At 39.7% G+C, this 16,989-nt stretch overlaps 1 protein-coding gene across 7 annotated transcripts in view; it reads left to right on the top strand.

Moving 5' to 3' along the window:
* Positions 1-13,031, top strand: part of CA5B (carbonic anhydrase 5B) — a 133,740-nt gene extending 120,709 nt beyond the window's left edge. For all 7 annotated transcript variants that reach the window (XM_072816079.1, XM_072816084.1, XM_072816080.1 and 4 more), the window contains 6 exons: positions 17-135; positions 2,336-2,431; positions 3,156-3,218; positions 4,456-4,611; positions 10,681-10,959; positions 11,025-13,031. In XM_072816079.1, coding sequence (XP_072672180.1) covers positions 17-135; positions 2,336-2,431; positions 3,156-3,218; positions 4,456-4,611; positions 10,681-10,860 — 614 coding nt within the window. In that variant the 3' untranslated portion in view covers positions 10,861-10,959; positions 11,025-13,031. The remainder of the gene's footprint in view (positions 1-16; positions 136-2,335; positions 2,432-3,155; positions 3,219-4,455; positions 4,612-10,680; positions 10,960-11,024) is intronic.
* The last annotated feature ends 3,958 nt before the right edge of the window (positions 13,032-16,989 follow it).

Here is a 16,989-nt window from a genome sequence, read left to right as displayed (position 1 = left end):
GGATGTGCCATTTCAGTTATCAAGGGAGGACCCCTGGAGGACAACTACCGACTGAAGCAATTCCATTTTCACTGGGGGGCCATCGATGCTTGGGGCTCTGAGCATACTGTGGACAGCAAATGTTACCCGGCAGAGGTATGTTGAGCAGCTTGGGAGCAGTGACAACTGTGAAGTGGGGATAGTGCTGAGTTTTTGTTTTTTTGTTTTTTGTTTTTTTTTATAGTGCTGAGTTTTTAAGACAGTCTCAGGAACAATCAGGTGATTCCGATAAATGCAAAATAGCTCCCTCGGGCATATTTGATTATTCCCAGTTTATACGTGTAAAAATGATAATCTACTCTCATCTCAAATGATAGAGCAGAAGTGAACCTTCAGATCCTAAAATGGGGAGGGAGCACCTGGGTGGCTCAGCAGTTGAGCATCTGCCTTTGGCTCAGGGTGTAATCCTGGGGTCCTGGGATCAAGTTCCACATCGGGCTCCCTGCAAGGAGCCTGCCTCCCTCTGTCTATGTCTCTGCCTCTCTCTGTGTGTTTCTCATGAATAAATAAATAAAATCTTTAAAAAAAAAAAAGAGATCCTAAAACAGTGGGGCACCTGGATGGCCCAATGGTTAAGCTACTGCCTTTGGCTCAGGTCATGATTCTGGGGTCCTGGGATCCAGCCCTGCGTCGGGTTCCCTGCTCAGCAGAGAACCTGCATCTCCTCTCTCTCTCTGCCTCTCCTACCCCCTGCTTGTGTTTTCTCTCTCTCTCTTGCTCTCTGTGTCAAATAAATAATTAAAATATTTTTTTAAAAAAAAGATCCTAAAACAATCCTTCTAGAATTCTAAGCTAGGCTCAAATTAAAGCCTGAAGTTATAACCAAGGCAACAATGCAGGGCCACCAGGTTGAATTAATCCAAGTGAGAATTGGTAGCAGCCTAAATGAAGGCTGTGGCGATAAAATTAGAGAAAAAGAGCAAGATTTAACAAGCATTTCTGAAATAAAAGCAACAGAACTTGGAGGCAAGGTCCATTTCAGGAGAGACGAACAAGTGAACTGTGACCTTGAGGGTATATTTGGGAAACTGGGTGATGATGCATTTATGAATGATGGACAAGAAATAATTTGTAGGGAGGAATAGGAAATGCAAAGGGAAATAGAGGGATCCCTGGGTGGCGCAGCGGTTTGGCGCCTGCCTTTGGCCCAGGGCGGATCCTGGAGACCCGGGATCGAATCCCACATCAGGCTTCCGGTGCATGGAGCCTGCTTGTGTCCCTGCCTCTCTCTCTCTCTGTGTGTGTGACTATCATAAATAAATAAAAATTTTTAAAAAAAAAGGGAAATAGAATTTCTTCTTCCAATTTTCCCCTTAATTTAGTTTTAAATGATACCTTAAAAAGAAACACGTGTGGGGACGCCTGGGTGGATCAGCGGTTGGGCGCCTGCCTTTGGCTGATCCAGGTCGTGATCCTGGAATCTGGGATCAAGTCCCACATTGGGCTCCCTGTGAAGGGCCTGCTTTTCCCTCTGCCTGTGTCTCTCATGAATTAAAAAAAAAAAAACGTGTTTTAAGTGGTTATCCCTCAAAGAAATTTGTCTTCAACTCTTGTCTAATTCCCATGGAGAGAATCTATTTCTCTCAATATAAACATCCCTCCTTAAGATGCAAATGGATTTTTGATATGATGGTTTAATGCAAATCAGAATGGGAATGGACAGACGTTACTCCCTCACCTTGCTGTATTCGTTTTATTTTTCTCCAGATAAATCCCACTATTCAGAAGTAATATTAGGGGCACCTGGGTGGCTCAGTCATTTGAGCGGCTAACTCTAGATTTTGGCTCAGGTCATGATCTCGGGGTCCTGGGATCCAGCCCCATGTTGGGCTCCGCACTCAGTAATGAAGTCTGCTTGAGTCTCTCCCTCTCCCTCAACCCCTTCTCCCTCACCAAGATAAATAAATCAATCTTAAAAAAAAGAGGAATATTGGGATCCCTGGGTGGCGCAGCGGTTTGGTGCCTGCCTTTGGCCCAGGGCGCGATCCTGGAGACCCGGGATCGAATCCCACATCGGGCTTCCGGTGCATGGAGCCTGCTTCTTCCTCTGCCTCTCTCTCTCTCTGTGACTATCATTTAAAAAAAAAAAAAAGAGGAATATTAATTACTGTTCCTGCATGCAGTTCTTCCTGCTATTTATTTCTATCTCATTTTGCACCAGATTGGTGTATGCTTTTCTCAGTGGCTTTATTTTGGGTGAGGAAACATATTAAAATATGATGTGTTGAATAGGGCTGTTTGCTTTGGAGTGATACTTTATGGTCCTGTGTCAAACCTGCTTTTAATGGTGTTTCAGCTGCACTTGGTGCATTGGAATGCAGTCAAATTTGAAAACTTTGAGGATGCAGCACTAGAAGAACATGGTTTGGCTGTAATAGGAGTATTTTTAAAGGTAAGAATGTGATATTAAGATCTGAGGGGCAGCCTCTTAGCGGTTTAGCGCCACCTTCAGCCCAGGTTTTGATCCTGGAGACCAAGGATCGAGTCCCACGTCAGGCTCCCTGCCTGTGTCTCTGCTTCTCTTTCTCTGTGTGTCTATCATGAATAAATAAATAAAATCTTAAAAAAAATCTAACTATAGTGGGGTAAAAAGAAACAATGATTGACTTGTGGGATCACTATGTTGTACACATGAAACTACTGTAACATTGTGTGTCAACTATACTTCAATTTAAGAAAACAAGAAAGAAAAAACAATGGTTAAAATACAAGATTGCTATGAATATATTTCAAATGGTATAAAAATGCAGTCCAATAGAGTAGTCATGAGCCACATTACGTAAATGAGCTCTTGAAATGTGGCTATTTTGTGGAACAATTTTTAATTTTAATTAATTAAAATTTCAACACAAGAACTGATATCTAAATGGAGCAGGGATACTTTTCCCTGCAGGCACGCTGACCCTGTCAGCAAACAGCCTGCTCATTTGTTCTGTGTCTACTTTAATTCTGTGATGTTTATAGTGATCTAAATTATCAGTTTAAGTGTAGTTTAAATAGGGTGATTGATTTGTTTTTATGTAATCACCAGGTGGCTAATTTTAATTCACATTCTGTTACGATTTCAAAAGTGAATGTCAATTGTTTTTAATATTTTCTCCTTGCTCCTTCTTTAGTTAGGCAAACATCACCAAGAACTACAGAAATTGGTGGATACCTTGCCATCAATCAAGCATAAGGTAATACTATTCTCCCTAAATCACTTGAAACATATCTTACATTTGATCTCAGAGTGGAGACGTTGACAAGGCACTTTGAAAGTTGCCCCGGAAGACAACTTGCTACTTAAGATGCGTGTGTTGAGGGGGATCCCTGGATGGCTCAGTGGTTGGGCATCTGCCTTCAGCCCAGGGCGAGGTCGTGGAGTCCCGGGATCGAGTCCCGCATCGGGCTCCCTGCATGGAGCCTGCTTCTCTCTCTGCCTATTTCTCTGCCTTTCTCTCTCTGTGTCTCTCATGAATAAATACATAATATCTTAAAAAAAAAAAAAAAAAGATGCGTGTGTTGAGCCCCTGGCCCTGGGACACCTTGAAGGCCACAGAAGTGATTCTGTTGGTGGGCACTGACCTCTGGTTTTGCTGCCATGCCCCAGCGCTCAGGGACTCGGGAACACAGCGCTGTCCCCTCCTCTGCTCCTTCTGAGTCCCAGTGGAAGCACCCAGAGCAGCCCTGTTGACTCTACCTGCCCTCTCACAGGCAGGGGGCAGAGAAGAGTCTGACAGAACCTTGGCTTGGCTAGCTGTAAAGAACAGTTACCCATATCCTTCAGGATCTACCTTTGTGCAGGCCCCAGGGTTAACTGTCCAGTATTCAGGATCCCAAAGGGGCTGTTCCCTGGGGGTCCATATCTTCTCTCTCTCCCCCCACCTCCACCCACCTGGCTGTCTCCCCACTACCTCTTTCCCTCTTCCCCTCCACCTCCCTCTTTTTCCTCCCTTCTCTCTGTCTCCCCTTTCCTCCCAGGGGCCTGGCTCCCCTGAATTTGCATTGTGTTTTAGAAAGGAGAACTCTATTCCTTTTTCTTGAAAAAGAGGAGCCTCTTTGTTCATGCACCAGCTACCACCTGATGCCTCCCAAAGAGGTCAGAGCAGACCACCTGCAGCAAACTCACTAGACTGGGCGGAGAAAGTGGTTTTTGCCGTGTTCCTGTGGAGGACTGTCAGGACTATACTGTTGTCAATTATGTCTCAATTAAAATCTGTTATGTCTCTTTTTTAAAAAAGAGAACCTTGCACAGTGGATTATATGTAAGAACAAAGCATGGGTGTGATTCTGTCCTTAGGCACCCAGAGGTACCTGCAACTCCTCTGGACCAGTGCTGGTCCCCAGACTCCCCAGGAATCAGGGTCTTGTCTTGCAATTCCTGAGTGGTTTTCACGCTGAATGATAGTTTCGGTGACCCCTTCTCTTGGCCAGGACACCCTTGTGGAATTTGGGTCATTCGATCCTTCCTGCCTGATGCCTGCCTGCCCAGATTACTGGACCTACTCGGGGTCCCTGACTACCCCTCCACTCTCTGAGTCTGTCACCTGGATCATTAAGAAGCAGCCCGTAGAGGTTGATCATGATCAGGTATGTTCTTTCCACATTTCTGTATGAGGAAATGCTAGTCTGTCCCTTTAAAAATAAGGCTGGGCTCCAACTTTGGCATCAGTTGTTAACATCTTGTAATGCTTATACATTTTTATTAAAATGTGCTAACATCTTGTCTTAAAATTTGGGTATAAATTAGAGAAGGCTTCAAATCAACTAGAGAGAAGAGTTAAAATTGAGGAAACAAGGTTTTTACTTTCATATTTGGCAATGACATATGTCTTATGCATTGTGTATTTTGTATATAAATATGAATCTCTATATAAACAAGGCCCTTTTAAAAGGAAGAATGAAGGCTAGAAATGAATGTGCTCAAAACCCTTTAAAATCCTAAGGAAATTTTGCTCTGGAACTTCAGGATAAAGACAGAATCCAACAATGTCCAGAAATTCTAAGTCAGATGTTTTGAACTTCAGAGTTTATTTTCTTTTTAAAAATTAAGTTTATAAAAAAAAGTAAGTTTAAGTGGTGATTACTATGTCAATGCACAAAATCCTGTCTAATTCATAATTTAACTAAGCTACAATAATACTTGTATATGCTTGCTCTATGGGCTTTTTATTAATTACAAAGCATTTTCACAAGAGCAAGAGCTTCTAAAATCTTTTTTATGAAGCCAGGATAGCTGATACCAACATCAATCAAATCTTGCATCAAAAAATAAAGATTGAAGAATATATATATATATATATATATATATATATATATATATATATAAAGATTTATTTTTTTATTTTAGAGAGGGAGGGGCAGAGGGAGAGAGAATTATAAGTAGGCTCCATACCCAGTGTGGAGCCCGATGTAAGGCTCTATCCCATAACCCTGAGATCATGACCTGAGCTGAAACCGAGTCCAATGCTTAATCAACCTCACCACTTAGGTGCTCCTCTGAAGAATATATTTTAAAGAAAGCAAAAACAATATATGAGAAATAAGCTAGCAGTACAAGCACGCTTGGGTGGCTCAGTTGGTTAAGCGGCTGCCTTCAACTCAGGTCATGATCCCAGGGTCCTAGGATTGAGTCCCATGTCATTGGGCTCGCTCAGCAGGGAGCCTGCCTTTCACTCCTTCTCTCTGCCTATGTCTCTGCCTCTCTCTTTCTTTCTCATGAATAAATAAATAAAATCTTTTTAAAAAATTTAAAAACTGAATAGTGAATTTTGCTAATGCCTTTTAACATATAGAAATGATTATATGAAAAAAAAAAGAAATGATTATATGATTTTTCTTTTTTTAAGAATTTTATTATTATTATTTTTTAAGAATTTTATTATTTTTTAAATTTATTTATTCATAGACACAGAGAGAGAGGCAGAGACACAGGCAGAGGGAGAAGCAGGCTCCATGCAGGGAGCCCGATATGGGACTCCAGGATCACACCCCAGGCTGCAGGCGGCGCCAAACCGCTGCGCCATCAGGGCTGCCCGATTATATGATTTTTCTATGTAGATTCACAGATATGATGAATTATACTAATATCATTCCTAATAAGGAACCATCCTTGCTTTGTTGGAATACATACTACTTGGTTGAAGTGTATTATTATTTCTTCTAGTGTACTGCTTACTTCCTTTTTTTTTTTTTTTTTTTTGCTTGCTTCCTTTTTTAAAAAGATTGTATTTTTTAATTGTCAGAGAGTGAGCAAGAGAGCACAAGCTGTCTTGGGCTTGCTCAGCAGGGAGCCTGCCTTTCACTCTGCCTGCTGCTCCCCCAGCTGTGCTCTCTTGCTCGCTCTCTGACAATTAAAAAATAAAATCTTTTTTAAAAAAGGAAGCAAGCAGTACATTAGAAGAAATAATACACTTCAACCAAGTAGTATGTATTCCAACAAAGCAAGGATGGTTCCTTATTAGGAATGATATTAGTATAATTCATCATATCTGTGAATCTACATAGAAAAATCATATAATCATTTCTATATGTTAAAAGGCATTAGCAAAATTCACTATTCAGTTTTTAAATTTTTAAAAAAGATTTTATTTATTCATTCATAAGAAAGAGAGAGAGAGACAGAGACATAGGCAGAGAGAAGCAGGCTCCATGCAGGGAGCTCGATGTAGGACTTGACCTCGAGACTCCAGGATCACGCCCTGGGCCAAAGGCAGATGCTCAACCGCTGAGCCACCTAGGCATCCCCAGTTTTTAAATTTTTAAAAAAGGTTTATTTATTTGAGAGAGAAAGAGTGCATGTGCAGGGAGGGGAAAGGGAGACGGAGAAAGTTCAGCAGGCTACTCACTGAGCTCAGAGCCCTAGCCCAGTTGCAAGGCTTGACTCCATGACCCCAAGATCATGACCTGAGCAAAAACCAACAAGAGTCATATGCTCAACCCACTGTGCCACTCAGGGGCCCCTCAGTTTCTTAAATGTTTAAATAAAATAGAAATGAATGGATATTTCCCTAAATTGATAAAAGGGATTGCTCTCAGTTCAAAAATAAATAGTATGCTTAATATGGAAATATTATTACCATATACAATTTTGTATTATGTTCTGGAAGTAGCCAATATGATTACACCAAAAAAGAAAAAACACATTAGAGAAACAATAAAAAAACTACCTCAAAAAAAAAAAAACTACCTCAAAAATAAGGTAATTCAGTAATTAGTGGGGTATAATACTAATTTATAGAAATCAATACATTTAATATATATAAATCACAATCAGTTAAAGGATATAATGATATAAAGTTATAATGGAAGAATGAACACTATTTATAATGGAAACAAAAAGATAAAATGCCTTGAAGTAGGCTTAACAAGAAAATTTAGCATATAATCTTAAAACATCCCTGAAGGATACAAAAGAATTCATAAAATTGATACCATGCTATTAAATCAGAAGACAGCATAAAGACGCCTTTGATATCAATTCTCCTTCAGTTTTTTTTTTAATTTTATTTATTTATTCATGAGAGACACCGAGGCAGAGACACAGGCAGAGGGAGAAGCAGGCTTCATGCAGGGAGCCAATGTGGGACTTGATTCCAGGACTCCAGTATCACGACCTGAGCCAAAGGCCAATACTCAACCACTGAGCCACCCAGGTGCCCCTCTCCTTCAGTTGTTATTCTCCATTGTTTATTCCCCATAAGTTTGATATGGTCCATTTACTGTGCCAATAGGATTTTTAGATAGATGTGCTATTTCTAAAATCATGCAGAAAAACAAACAAGCATAAATAGTCAGGGAAAATTCTGAAAGAGAAAATGATAGATGAGGTGGGGGTGGGGGGCGCCTGGGTGACTCAGTGGGCTAAGCGTTTGACTTCAGCTTGGGTCATGATATTGGGCTCCTGAGATAGAGCCCTGCCTCTGGGATAGAGCCCTGTCTCGTGCTGTCTCTGGCCATCTCTCTCTCTCTCTCTCTCTCTCTCAAATAAATAAATAAATACTTAAAAAAAAAAAAAAGGAAATGAGAGCTGATTAGATCCACATATTTATAAAGCCTCAATAGTAGTGTGGCCCTGGCAGACAAATAAAGAGATCACTGGAGGGGAGAAAGTGATTAAGTTCAGAAATACATCCAAGTACATATGAGAATTGAGTTTGTGGTAAAGGTAGCATCTCATTTCAATGGGGGAAAAGATGAGAGTCTCTCATAAATGCTGTTGAGGGACAACTTGTTAGACATTTGGGGGAGAAAAGTTAGACCCACCATTCAGACCTCATACAAGAATATATTCCAAATACATTCAATGTTAAAAACTCCACCATAAAAGTGCTAGGACAAGCATAGAGAAATCTTTTTATACTTCCAAATGGAGGAAGCTTTTCTAACTATATATCAAAACCAGAAGTCCTAAAGAAAGCAACTAGTAAATTAGACCATGTAATTTTTTAAAATCTGTGTGATGAGAACTACCAAAAACAAATGACAAAATACAGAGCTTAACTGTCCATAAGCCTGGGCTTGGTGGCGTATACGTTTAGTCTGTGTCTATACTTCATATTTAAAAATTGACCTAACACTGAAAAATAAATCTGTAAAATCAGTAAATCAGAGGGTCAGTGGCCCATGTGAGGAGGTTTCAAATGAAATCTCAACACAGAAAACTCAGTAAGAAAAGAAATGTTAGCTGCCATCTATAATCCTAGTCACCTGTCAATGCAATCAGTGTTGGTCATTGGATAAATCCTTCTGGTTGTTTTGTCTATACAGATAAACATAAATCCTTTTGGTCTTTTATCTGTATAAATATACATAAATTTCTTTTTTTGAAGATTTTTATTTATTTATTCATGAGTGACAAAGACAGAGAGACAGACACACACACACACACACACACACACACACACACACACATACACACAGGCAGAGGGAGCAGCAGGCTCCATGCAGGCAGCCTGACATGGGACTCGATCCTGGGTCTCCAGGATCAGGCCCTGGGCTGAAGGTGGCGCTAAACCGCTGAGCCACCCGGGCTGCCCAAATATGCATAAATTTCTTAACCAAATGGAATCATTCTGTACCTACCATTTTGTTCCTGTTTTTACTCAATGATATGTGGAACATTTTATAGATCATAACATTATCTCCAACATCATTTTTAGTGACTAGATATAGTCCATTTTATAGATCTAATGTAACTTATTATTGATATTTGAGCTATTTCTAATCTTTTGCAATTAGCTGAATAAAAATAAATCTTAACTACTTGGACACATTATTAATTTATGAGGATATATGTGTAATTTGCATGTATAGTTACTGTGTTTGGTACTTGCTCCTGGTCACAGTCCTGCCTCTGCAGCTGTACTTGACCTGAAGTCTTTGATCCAAACAAATCTTCACATGCTTGCCTACTGTGCCTTCACACTGTCTTCTCCATAGCTGCAGCGTGCCTGATTGAGTGAGGAGAAATGCTGTGAAAAGATTTTATAGCCTGGCTTGAAGTCAAGTGTTCCAGAATATGGTTGCTCAGAAAGCCAAGGGGTGAATGATGCCATTGCCATGTTAGAGAAGAGGCCCTTGATTTGGGGCTGCTCCTTTTCATCTGAACTGTACTGTCCAATCCAGTAGCCACCAGTCACATGTCACCATTTAAATTTAAATATAAGTACATTAAAATAAAAATCAGATTAAAAATTCAGTTACAGGGCAGCCCGGGTGGCTCAGCAGTTTAGCGCCGCCTTCAGCCCAGGGCGTGAACCTGGCGACCCAGGATCAAGTCCCACATCGGGCTCCCTGCATGGAGCCTGCTTCTCCCTCTGCCTGTGTCTTTGCCTCTCTCTGTGTCTCTAAGAAATAAATAAAATCTAAAAAAAAAAAATTCAGTTACAGGGCTCCTGGCTGGCTCAGTCAGTAGAGCATGCAACTCTTGATTTCAGGATTGTGATTTCGAGCCCCACGAAGGGTGTAGAGATTACTAAAAAATAAATAAATAAACCTTAAAAAATTAAAAATAAATAAATACGTAAAAACTCAGTCCCTTAGTTGCACTGGCCACATTTCAAGCACTCAGTAGCCATATGTGGCTTGTGGCTACCATAATGAATCATGCAGAAGACACTTCCATCATCACAGAAAGCTCTCTTGGACAGTGCTGGCAGGGGGCATCCCACTGCCTGTTAAGAAGATACTCACATGCGCCACCTTTCCCACAATGCCCAGGTCTGGAGCAATGAAAATACATTGTATTAATGATTCGGCTACATTTTAAAGAAACAAAACATTTTTGGCACTGTTACTATAGGTATCAGTCCTTCCCTATATTATCCTGTAGGCTACTTATTTTCCCCATTTAAAGATGGGGCTCCTGGAATCAAAGATAAAGTACCTGGTCCTTGGCAAATGGCCAATATATGGGGGACTGGGCCATTGACCCCCACTCTTCAGACCCCAAGTACCTCATCGGCTTTACCACCTCCTGTCACTCTCCTCCCACACATTTTATTCCCTGTCCAGCAGAGAAGGCATTCCCACCCAGAAATAAGTTGTTCTGTGTATTGTTGGCAGAATGTTTCACAATTGTAAAACTGAAAGTAATTTATTCATGAAGTTAAGCTGTTACTTTATTGAAATTCTTTATGCTTCCTACTTCTATTCTAGCTTGAGCAGTTTCGGACTCTGCTTTTCACATCAGAGGGGGAGAAGGAGAAAAGAATGGTGGACAATTTCCGCCCCCTCCAGCCCCTGATGAATCGCACTGTCCGTTCTTCCTTCCGTCATGATTATGTACTGAATATACAAGCGAAACCCCAGTCTTCAACTAGCCAAGTGACCCCCTGAGATGCTCATATCTGGGCAGTACTTTGCTTTAATAAATAATAGCTTTTTTAAAATTGCAACTAGACTATTTGAAACACCTGCATTTAATAATAATTAGAGGCATGCATTTCTTTTTTTTTTTTTTTTTTTTTTTTTTTTTTTTTTTTTTTTTTTTTTTTTTTGAGGCATGCATTTCTTGTGTAGCAGTACTCCCATGAGTCTTTGAGGAAAGCTCTTTGGTAGACAAGTTCTTAATTTTATTGATAACGATGTTTAATGCTGAAGTAGCAGCAAGAGACTCAAGTTTCTCCTACAGCAGCCTGTTGATAATTGTAATGTCTTTTCATGTCTGATATTTCTGAGTTGTCTTTTTATGTTTATCAGTTAGTACTTCTATAGAGCTATAAGTAGGGATGGCAATCAAAATATTGAACAACTGGAACAACTATAGAGCTATAAGTAGGGATGGTAATCAAAATATTGAACAATTGAACACAGACACTGATCCTTCAGAAGGCAGGCCTCTCAGAAATAGCCTCAGAGTCCAGGCTGGTACTTCCTGGCTAGCTGAACATTGGCCATGGTTTTACATATATTTTATTTCAAAACATGAATGTATATTCTTTTATAAGGCCTTCCCAATGAATATATTTGTCCTGACCTTTCGTTGTCATTCATAGTACATGATATGCTTACTTACTTACTATTAACTTACAAGATAGAAAAAACAAGAATTTACTTTATAACTAGGAATCCATTTCCACTTTTTTTTTCTATTTTCACTTCTGAAGATCAGATATATTACTTCAATACTTGATCATATGGAAAGCGTATGCAGAACATTTTAAAGAAAATGCTTGAAGGGCCTAGAATTTAAAATTCTTTCATGACATATTTATAGAAATCTTTTTCAAAAGACTAGTAATATAAATCTATAGTTTATAGTATTATTTTGCATTGTTTGTACACTGTTTCATAAAATATAATATTTTCCACTATGACAGAACCATCTTGGCTTCATGGCTTCCCTTGAACTGCTGAACTTTATTACATTGTTCTATGCAAGGCAGGTGCTCAACTTGCCAATTTATACAATAGCTTAGAAGACTTGCTACAGTAACAAGGAGAGAAACTTAACAGGCTAAAATCTAGAGAACTCTACATATTCTGAGGAATCCATGCTATTGCTGCCTTTGCTTTTAAATATCTTGGAATATTTCTAGTTGCCTATAAGCCTGTGTTCAAACTCATATTGCATTTACTAGTAGTATTCCTTTCATTAGGATGCTAATCATTTGATCTGCAAAGGCAGGGTTAGATGAGTAGATTTGACACTACTGAACTCTACACTGAAAAAGGTTAAGATGGTAAATTTTATGTGTATTTTACCACAATTAACAATAGATAATACATTCAGTAGGAAAAAAATAAGCTTGGAGCTATATGTATAAGTTTGGGGAGCTATGTGCTCTTAAAAAAGGGAGAGGATGAAGGCATTCGCTTCTAGAGTGCATTCCTTTTCTGGAAAGAAAATGAGTAAAATTCTTAAAAAGATAATTGTGGGGGGAAAATGTATATCTTAATTTTATTTAATTGATCTGTTCAAACCACAGTTACCTTTAAAAGGGTAAACACATAAGATATGCATTTTCCAGAGCACATGGGCCTTTTGCAAACTCCTGGTGCAAAATTATGTTGCAGTGAATCTTCCAAATTGGAGTGAGAACCAATGGACCAATGCCTGATTTGCCCTTATATCTTAGAGCTACAAAGGTTGTTTTTATTGGGTGTGTCCAGTTTGCTATACCTGATTCAGTTGCACCTGGTGTTCTGGTGTGATTAACAGCGTCCTCTCACTCTCAACCATGTCATGGTTTGCATAATAAATTCTTGGTCACCTTCTCCATGGAGGTTATAGAAACTGCCTTAGGGAAATGTGGTCCCTCCTCCTTGCCCGTGCCTTAGTCGTATGACCTCCAAAGGGGTGCTTCAGATTCCAGGGCTACTGATACAACCTAACAAGAAACTTTTTGTCTTTTGTGCCTCCAAAAGTGTTTTACTTGTATCTTCCTGAACTCAAAGGGGGAAAATGGGCTTGAGGTCTGTCAAAGGGCTTGAGAAAGAATTTTGTATGAACACTGCTCCTCATTTTCATTAAATACTATAATAAAATGCTTTCTTTACAATATTAATATTTGTTGAATGGCTTTTTCTTCCTATTAGCTGTTTGTTTGTTTATTTATTTTTTAGTATGTACAATGTAAAATTAGTGAGACATCCTTTACCATGTAGATCAGAAAGTGACTGGAAAACTAACAGATTTATTTAAAAAAGCAGGAAAACAAAAGGCACCCGCTTCTCAGCTCACCTCTTTCTGTCAAATCAGGGCACAATATCCTGACATCACCAATAGGACAAGCTGTCAGCCCTTTTCTCCTTTCCAGGGCTGTGTGGGGTAGGGTAAAGGTGGCTCTTCTAAAAGCAGGCATCTACCTCAAGAACGTTTGGGAAGATGTCTCTCCCTTGTTCACTGGGGGACACATTTCTTTTGGTAGAATATTAGCAAAATTACAGTATTGTGATCATTTTAGGTATTTTTGTGCCACTAGAAGAACCAATATTATTTACTTGATACTTATTCTACTTAATGTTCTATTGTCTTTTTAATTCAACTTTACTGGTTCAATTCTTTCCTACAAAATTTTATCAATCAAAAATGGATATAGTTTAAGCGAATAGCCTATTGTTTTAACCAATCAATGAGTACACGTAAACAATACTAGCCACTTTACATGTAAACAGTAATGCATTTTTGTTAGGACCTAAATTTCTATGTCTTCCCCTCTCCATTCATATGTTGAAGTCTAACCCCCAAAGTGATGGTATTAGGAGGTGGGGACTTTGGGAGGTGATTAGGTCATAAGAGTGGTGCCTCGTGATGGTATTAGTGCCTTTATAAAAGAGACCCCAGAGAGCTCTCTCACCCCTTCCCTCATGTGGGGACACAGCAAGAAGATGGCCATCAATGAGCCGGTAAGGAAGTTCTCATCAGATACTGAGTCTGCTGGGACCTTGATCTTGGACTTCCAGGCTCCAGAACTGTGAGAAACAAATTCCTGTTGTTTGTAAGCTCCCCAGTCTGTGGTACATTGTTATGGCAGCCCAAAAGGACTAAGACCCTTGTCATCCGCATTTTTGTACTTTCTGATTCCTGATCTTTGAGTTCAACCCCTCTTCAGAAATGGTACTTTGGTTTGGGTTCTAGGTGGGGATGTTGACTCTGCCAGCATTCCTTCTCAAACCACCAGCAGTTTTGTTGCTTAGAGTTCATCACCAGAATTGAGTAATAACCACTATTGCTGCATAGTTCTTTCCTCTTTTTTTTTAAGATATTTTATTTATTTGGGAGAGATGAAGAGAGAGCATGAGTTGAGGGGGGCAGAGGGAGAGGGAGAAGCAGACTCCCTGGTCAGTAGGGAGCCTGACGTGGGGCTCGATCCCAGGACCCCAAGATCATGACCTGAGCCGAAGGCAGACGCTTAACAGACTGAGCCACCAGGTGCCCCAATTCTTTCCTCTTTTAATCAGTTGTATAAGCATAGATTTATATGTACTTTTCATATTAATATACTACCTTAAGTATTTTATTTTGCTATCATCTTAGGTAATAACTATAATCTGGAGAATATATAAAGCACTTGGTATAGCAATGACTTTTGGAAAGGACTTGAGACCCCACTGTATGTACCTGAATAAATCTGGTGATTAATACTGAAATTAATGGTAGGTGAGAAGTGGAATCTTCTTTTCTGAGAATTTCTGCACTGACCATTGTATGAATCCTGTACCATAGTCCTACTAGAGCAAGAAAAACCCAAGCTAATTCAGAGTCCCATCCTGGCTTTCAGAAAGTAGACATTTTTTTTTTCTTGCTCTCCCTTTATGCTTGCAATAAATGTAAGATACATTTATGGATCATTCTTTAGTCATTTTGTTTTCTATTTTCTACTGATGATGTAAAATCAAAATTTAGGCTTTTTCCCATAGATAGGGAGATAAACTAAAATGTACATACTTGAGAATAAGTTGATGTTGTATGTCAGGAACCAAGAAAAATATATGTTATGTTGCAGAATAAAGATAGTTTTGTTCTCTTTATCAGGATATCATAGTACAATGTATCTTTGCATGAAATTTATACATACCTTATTTTTATCTAATGGTTTATTAAATGCAAATGATGGTAGCTATAGTTTGAGATGAAATTGGCTTTCAGGATAACTTATGTAATGACATTAACTTGCACAATTCAAGCTTGTGCATGAAGATGAATTCAGTGGTTGTTAGGGATAAATGTCTAACTCCTATAAAATTTAATTCATATTAATTTGTAGGTCATAATAAAATATAAATCTGTATCCTTTTTTAATTAGGAGCATCTTCCTAGAAGACATTATTTTTTAACGATTTATTTATTTTAGAGAGTGAGAGAGTGTGTACAAGTGGGAGAAGGGGCAGAATCCCAAGCAGGCTGTCTGCTGAGTATGGAACCCAACATGGGGCTGTCTGCTGAGTATGGAACCCAACATGGGGCTAGATCTCATGACCCAGACCATGATCTGAGCCAAAATCAAGAGTCACTCAACCAACTGAGTGACCCAGGCACCCTTCCTAGAAGACATTCTTACTTATTGTTCTGACATGAAATTCTGGTCCAAGTCATAAGAAATGTTATAGGAACCCACACAGTAACACTTTTTAGAATGGCAGCAATTCTCAATGATTCTCAATGAGTTTCCTGGTCACAGGAACCAGCAAAATTGGTGATTTGCACCGCTACATTTTTTGCCTCTCAGGGCATTCCCTAATCAGGGGCTATAACTACCAAGTGTTCACCTTTAAGGAATTTAAAATTTATTGCAAGAAGCAGCTTTGTGAAGGCAAGGGAGTCTATAATATAGTGTGACAGGAGTTATAAAAGGTGAAATACTTGTGCTGGGAGCATATGTAGGACAAGTACCAACCTACTCTTGAGGTAGGGGAGTTGTCAAAGTGAAGATGATGCAATAACAGGTAATGTGTCAGAGACACTATTGCCAGGCATTATGCCAACATAGAGCATGCCTTTGTGAACTATTACCACTACCTTGATTTTTACAGATGAGAAAACTCAGGACTGGACATTAAAAGAGTTTACTCAGAGAGCCAAGGCTTGAGTTTCCTCATCTGTCCAATCCCAAAGCGTCTATGACACTAATTACTGATGCACTGAGCCAGACAAATTTAATTTGGAGGTATATTATTCCAAGTATCTCTCTAAGAGGGAGTAGGGCAAGGCTTTATGCAGTTTGGGGGTTTGCTGAGTGATTCCAAGGATGGACTAGGAGAAGCAGGTGCAGTTTAGTAATTGGGTAGCTCAGTGATTTTGAGTTGGAGGAGAAAGGAACAAAGCTAGGCCAGGGAAGTTATCCAATCTTCCTCAAAATATGGAGGTTGTTAATCATTCTGTAGCTACAGCATGTCCTCAAGAGAAGCATTCTTTTTTCTTGTTCTTGTCTTTGCCCTTGTATATGTACATCACAGTCTGATTATTGACAGGGCTGATTTTACTTTCTCAATCCTATTTTCACTGTCCCAGTTTAATGTCTCATCTAGATTGTGATATTGCAGCTTTATATTGCAAACCAGAGTAATTTACCTAAGACATGAATGGGACAACAAACCTCAACTTAAAAGCTTTTAGATGGTTTCCTGTTGCTTACAGAACGTAATTAACGCTTCTTAGCATAATTTGCTAGGCCGTTCTACATAACCCAGGCCCAAGCCACCTCAACCGCTGTTGCTTTTTTTAAATATTTTATTTATTTATGAGAGAGAGAGAGAGGCAGAGACACGGGCAGAGGGAGAAGCAGGCTCCATGCAGGGAGCCCAACGTGGGACTCAATCCCAGGACCCCAGGATCACGCCCTGGGCCGAAGGCGGCGCTAAACCGCTGAGCCACCAGGGATCCGAACTCGCTGTGTTCCCTGATACTCTGGAACTTCCCTTTAAATTCGATGGTCAAAAATTTTTGCGGTTGCGACCAATTCCACATTGCTCCACTTCTCAGTGCCTTTGCTTATGCGCATTTGCCATTCCCACCCGGGAATC

Source organism: Canis lupus, chromosome X, assembly GCF_048164855.1.
Source record: "Canis lupus baileyi chromosome X, mCanLup2.hap1, whole genome shotgun sequence".
Classification (NCBI taxonomy): Eukaryota; Metazoa; Chordata; class Mammalia; order Carnivora; family Canidae; genus Canis; species Canis lupus.
This window is presented reverse-complemented; position numbering and strand designations above follow the sequence as displayed.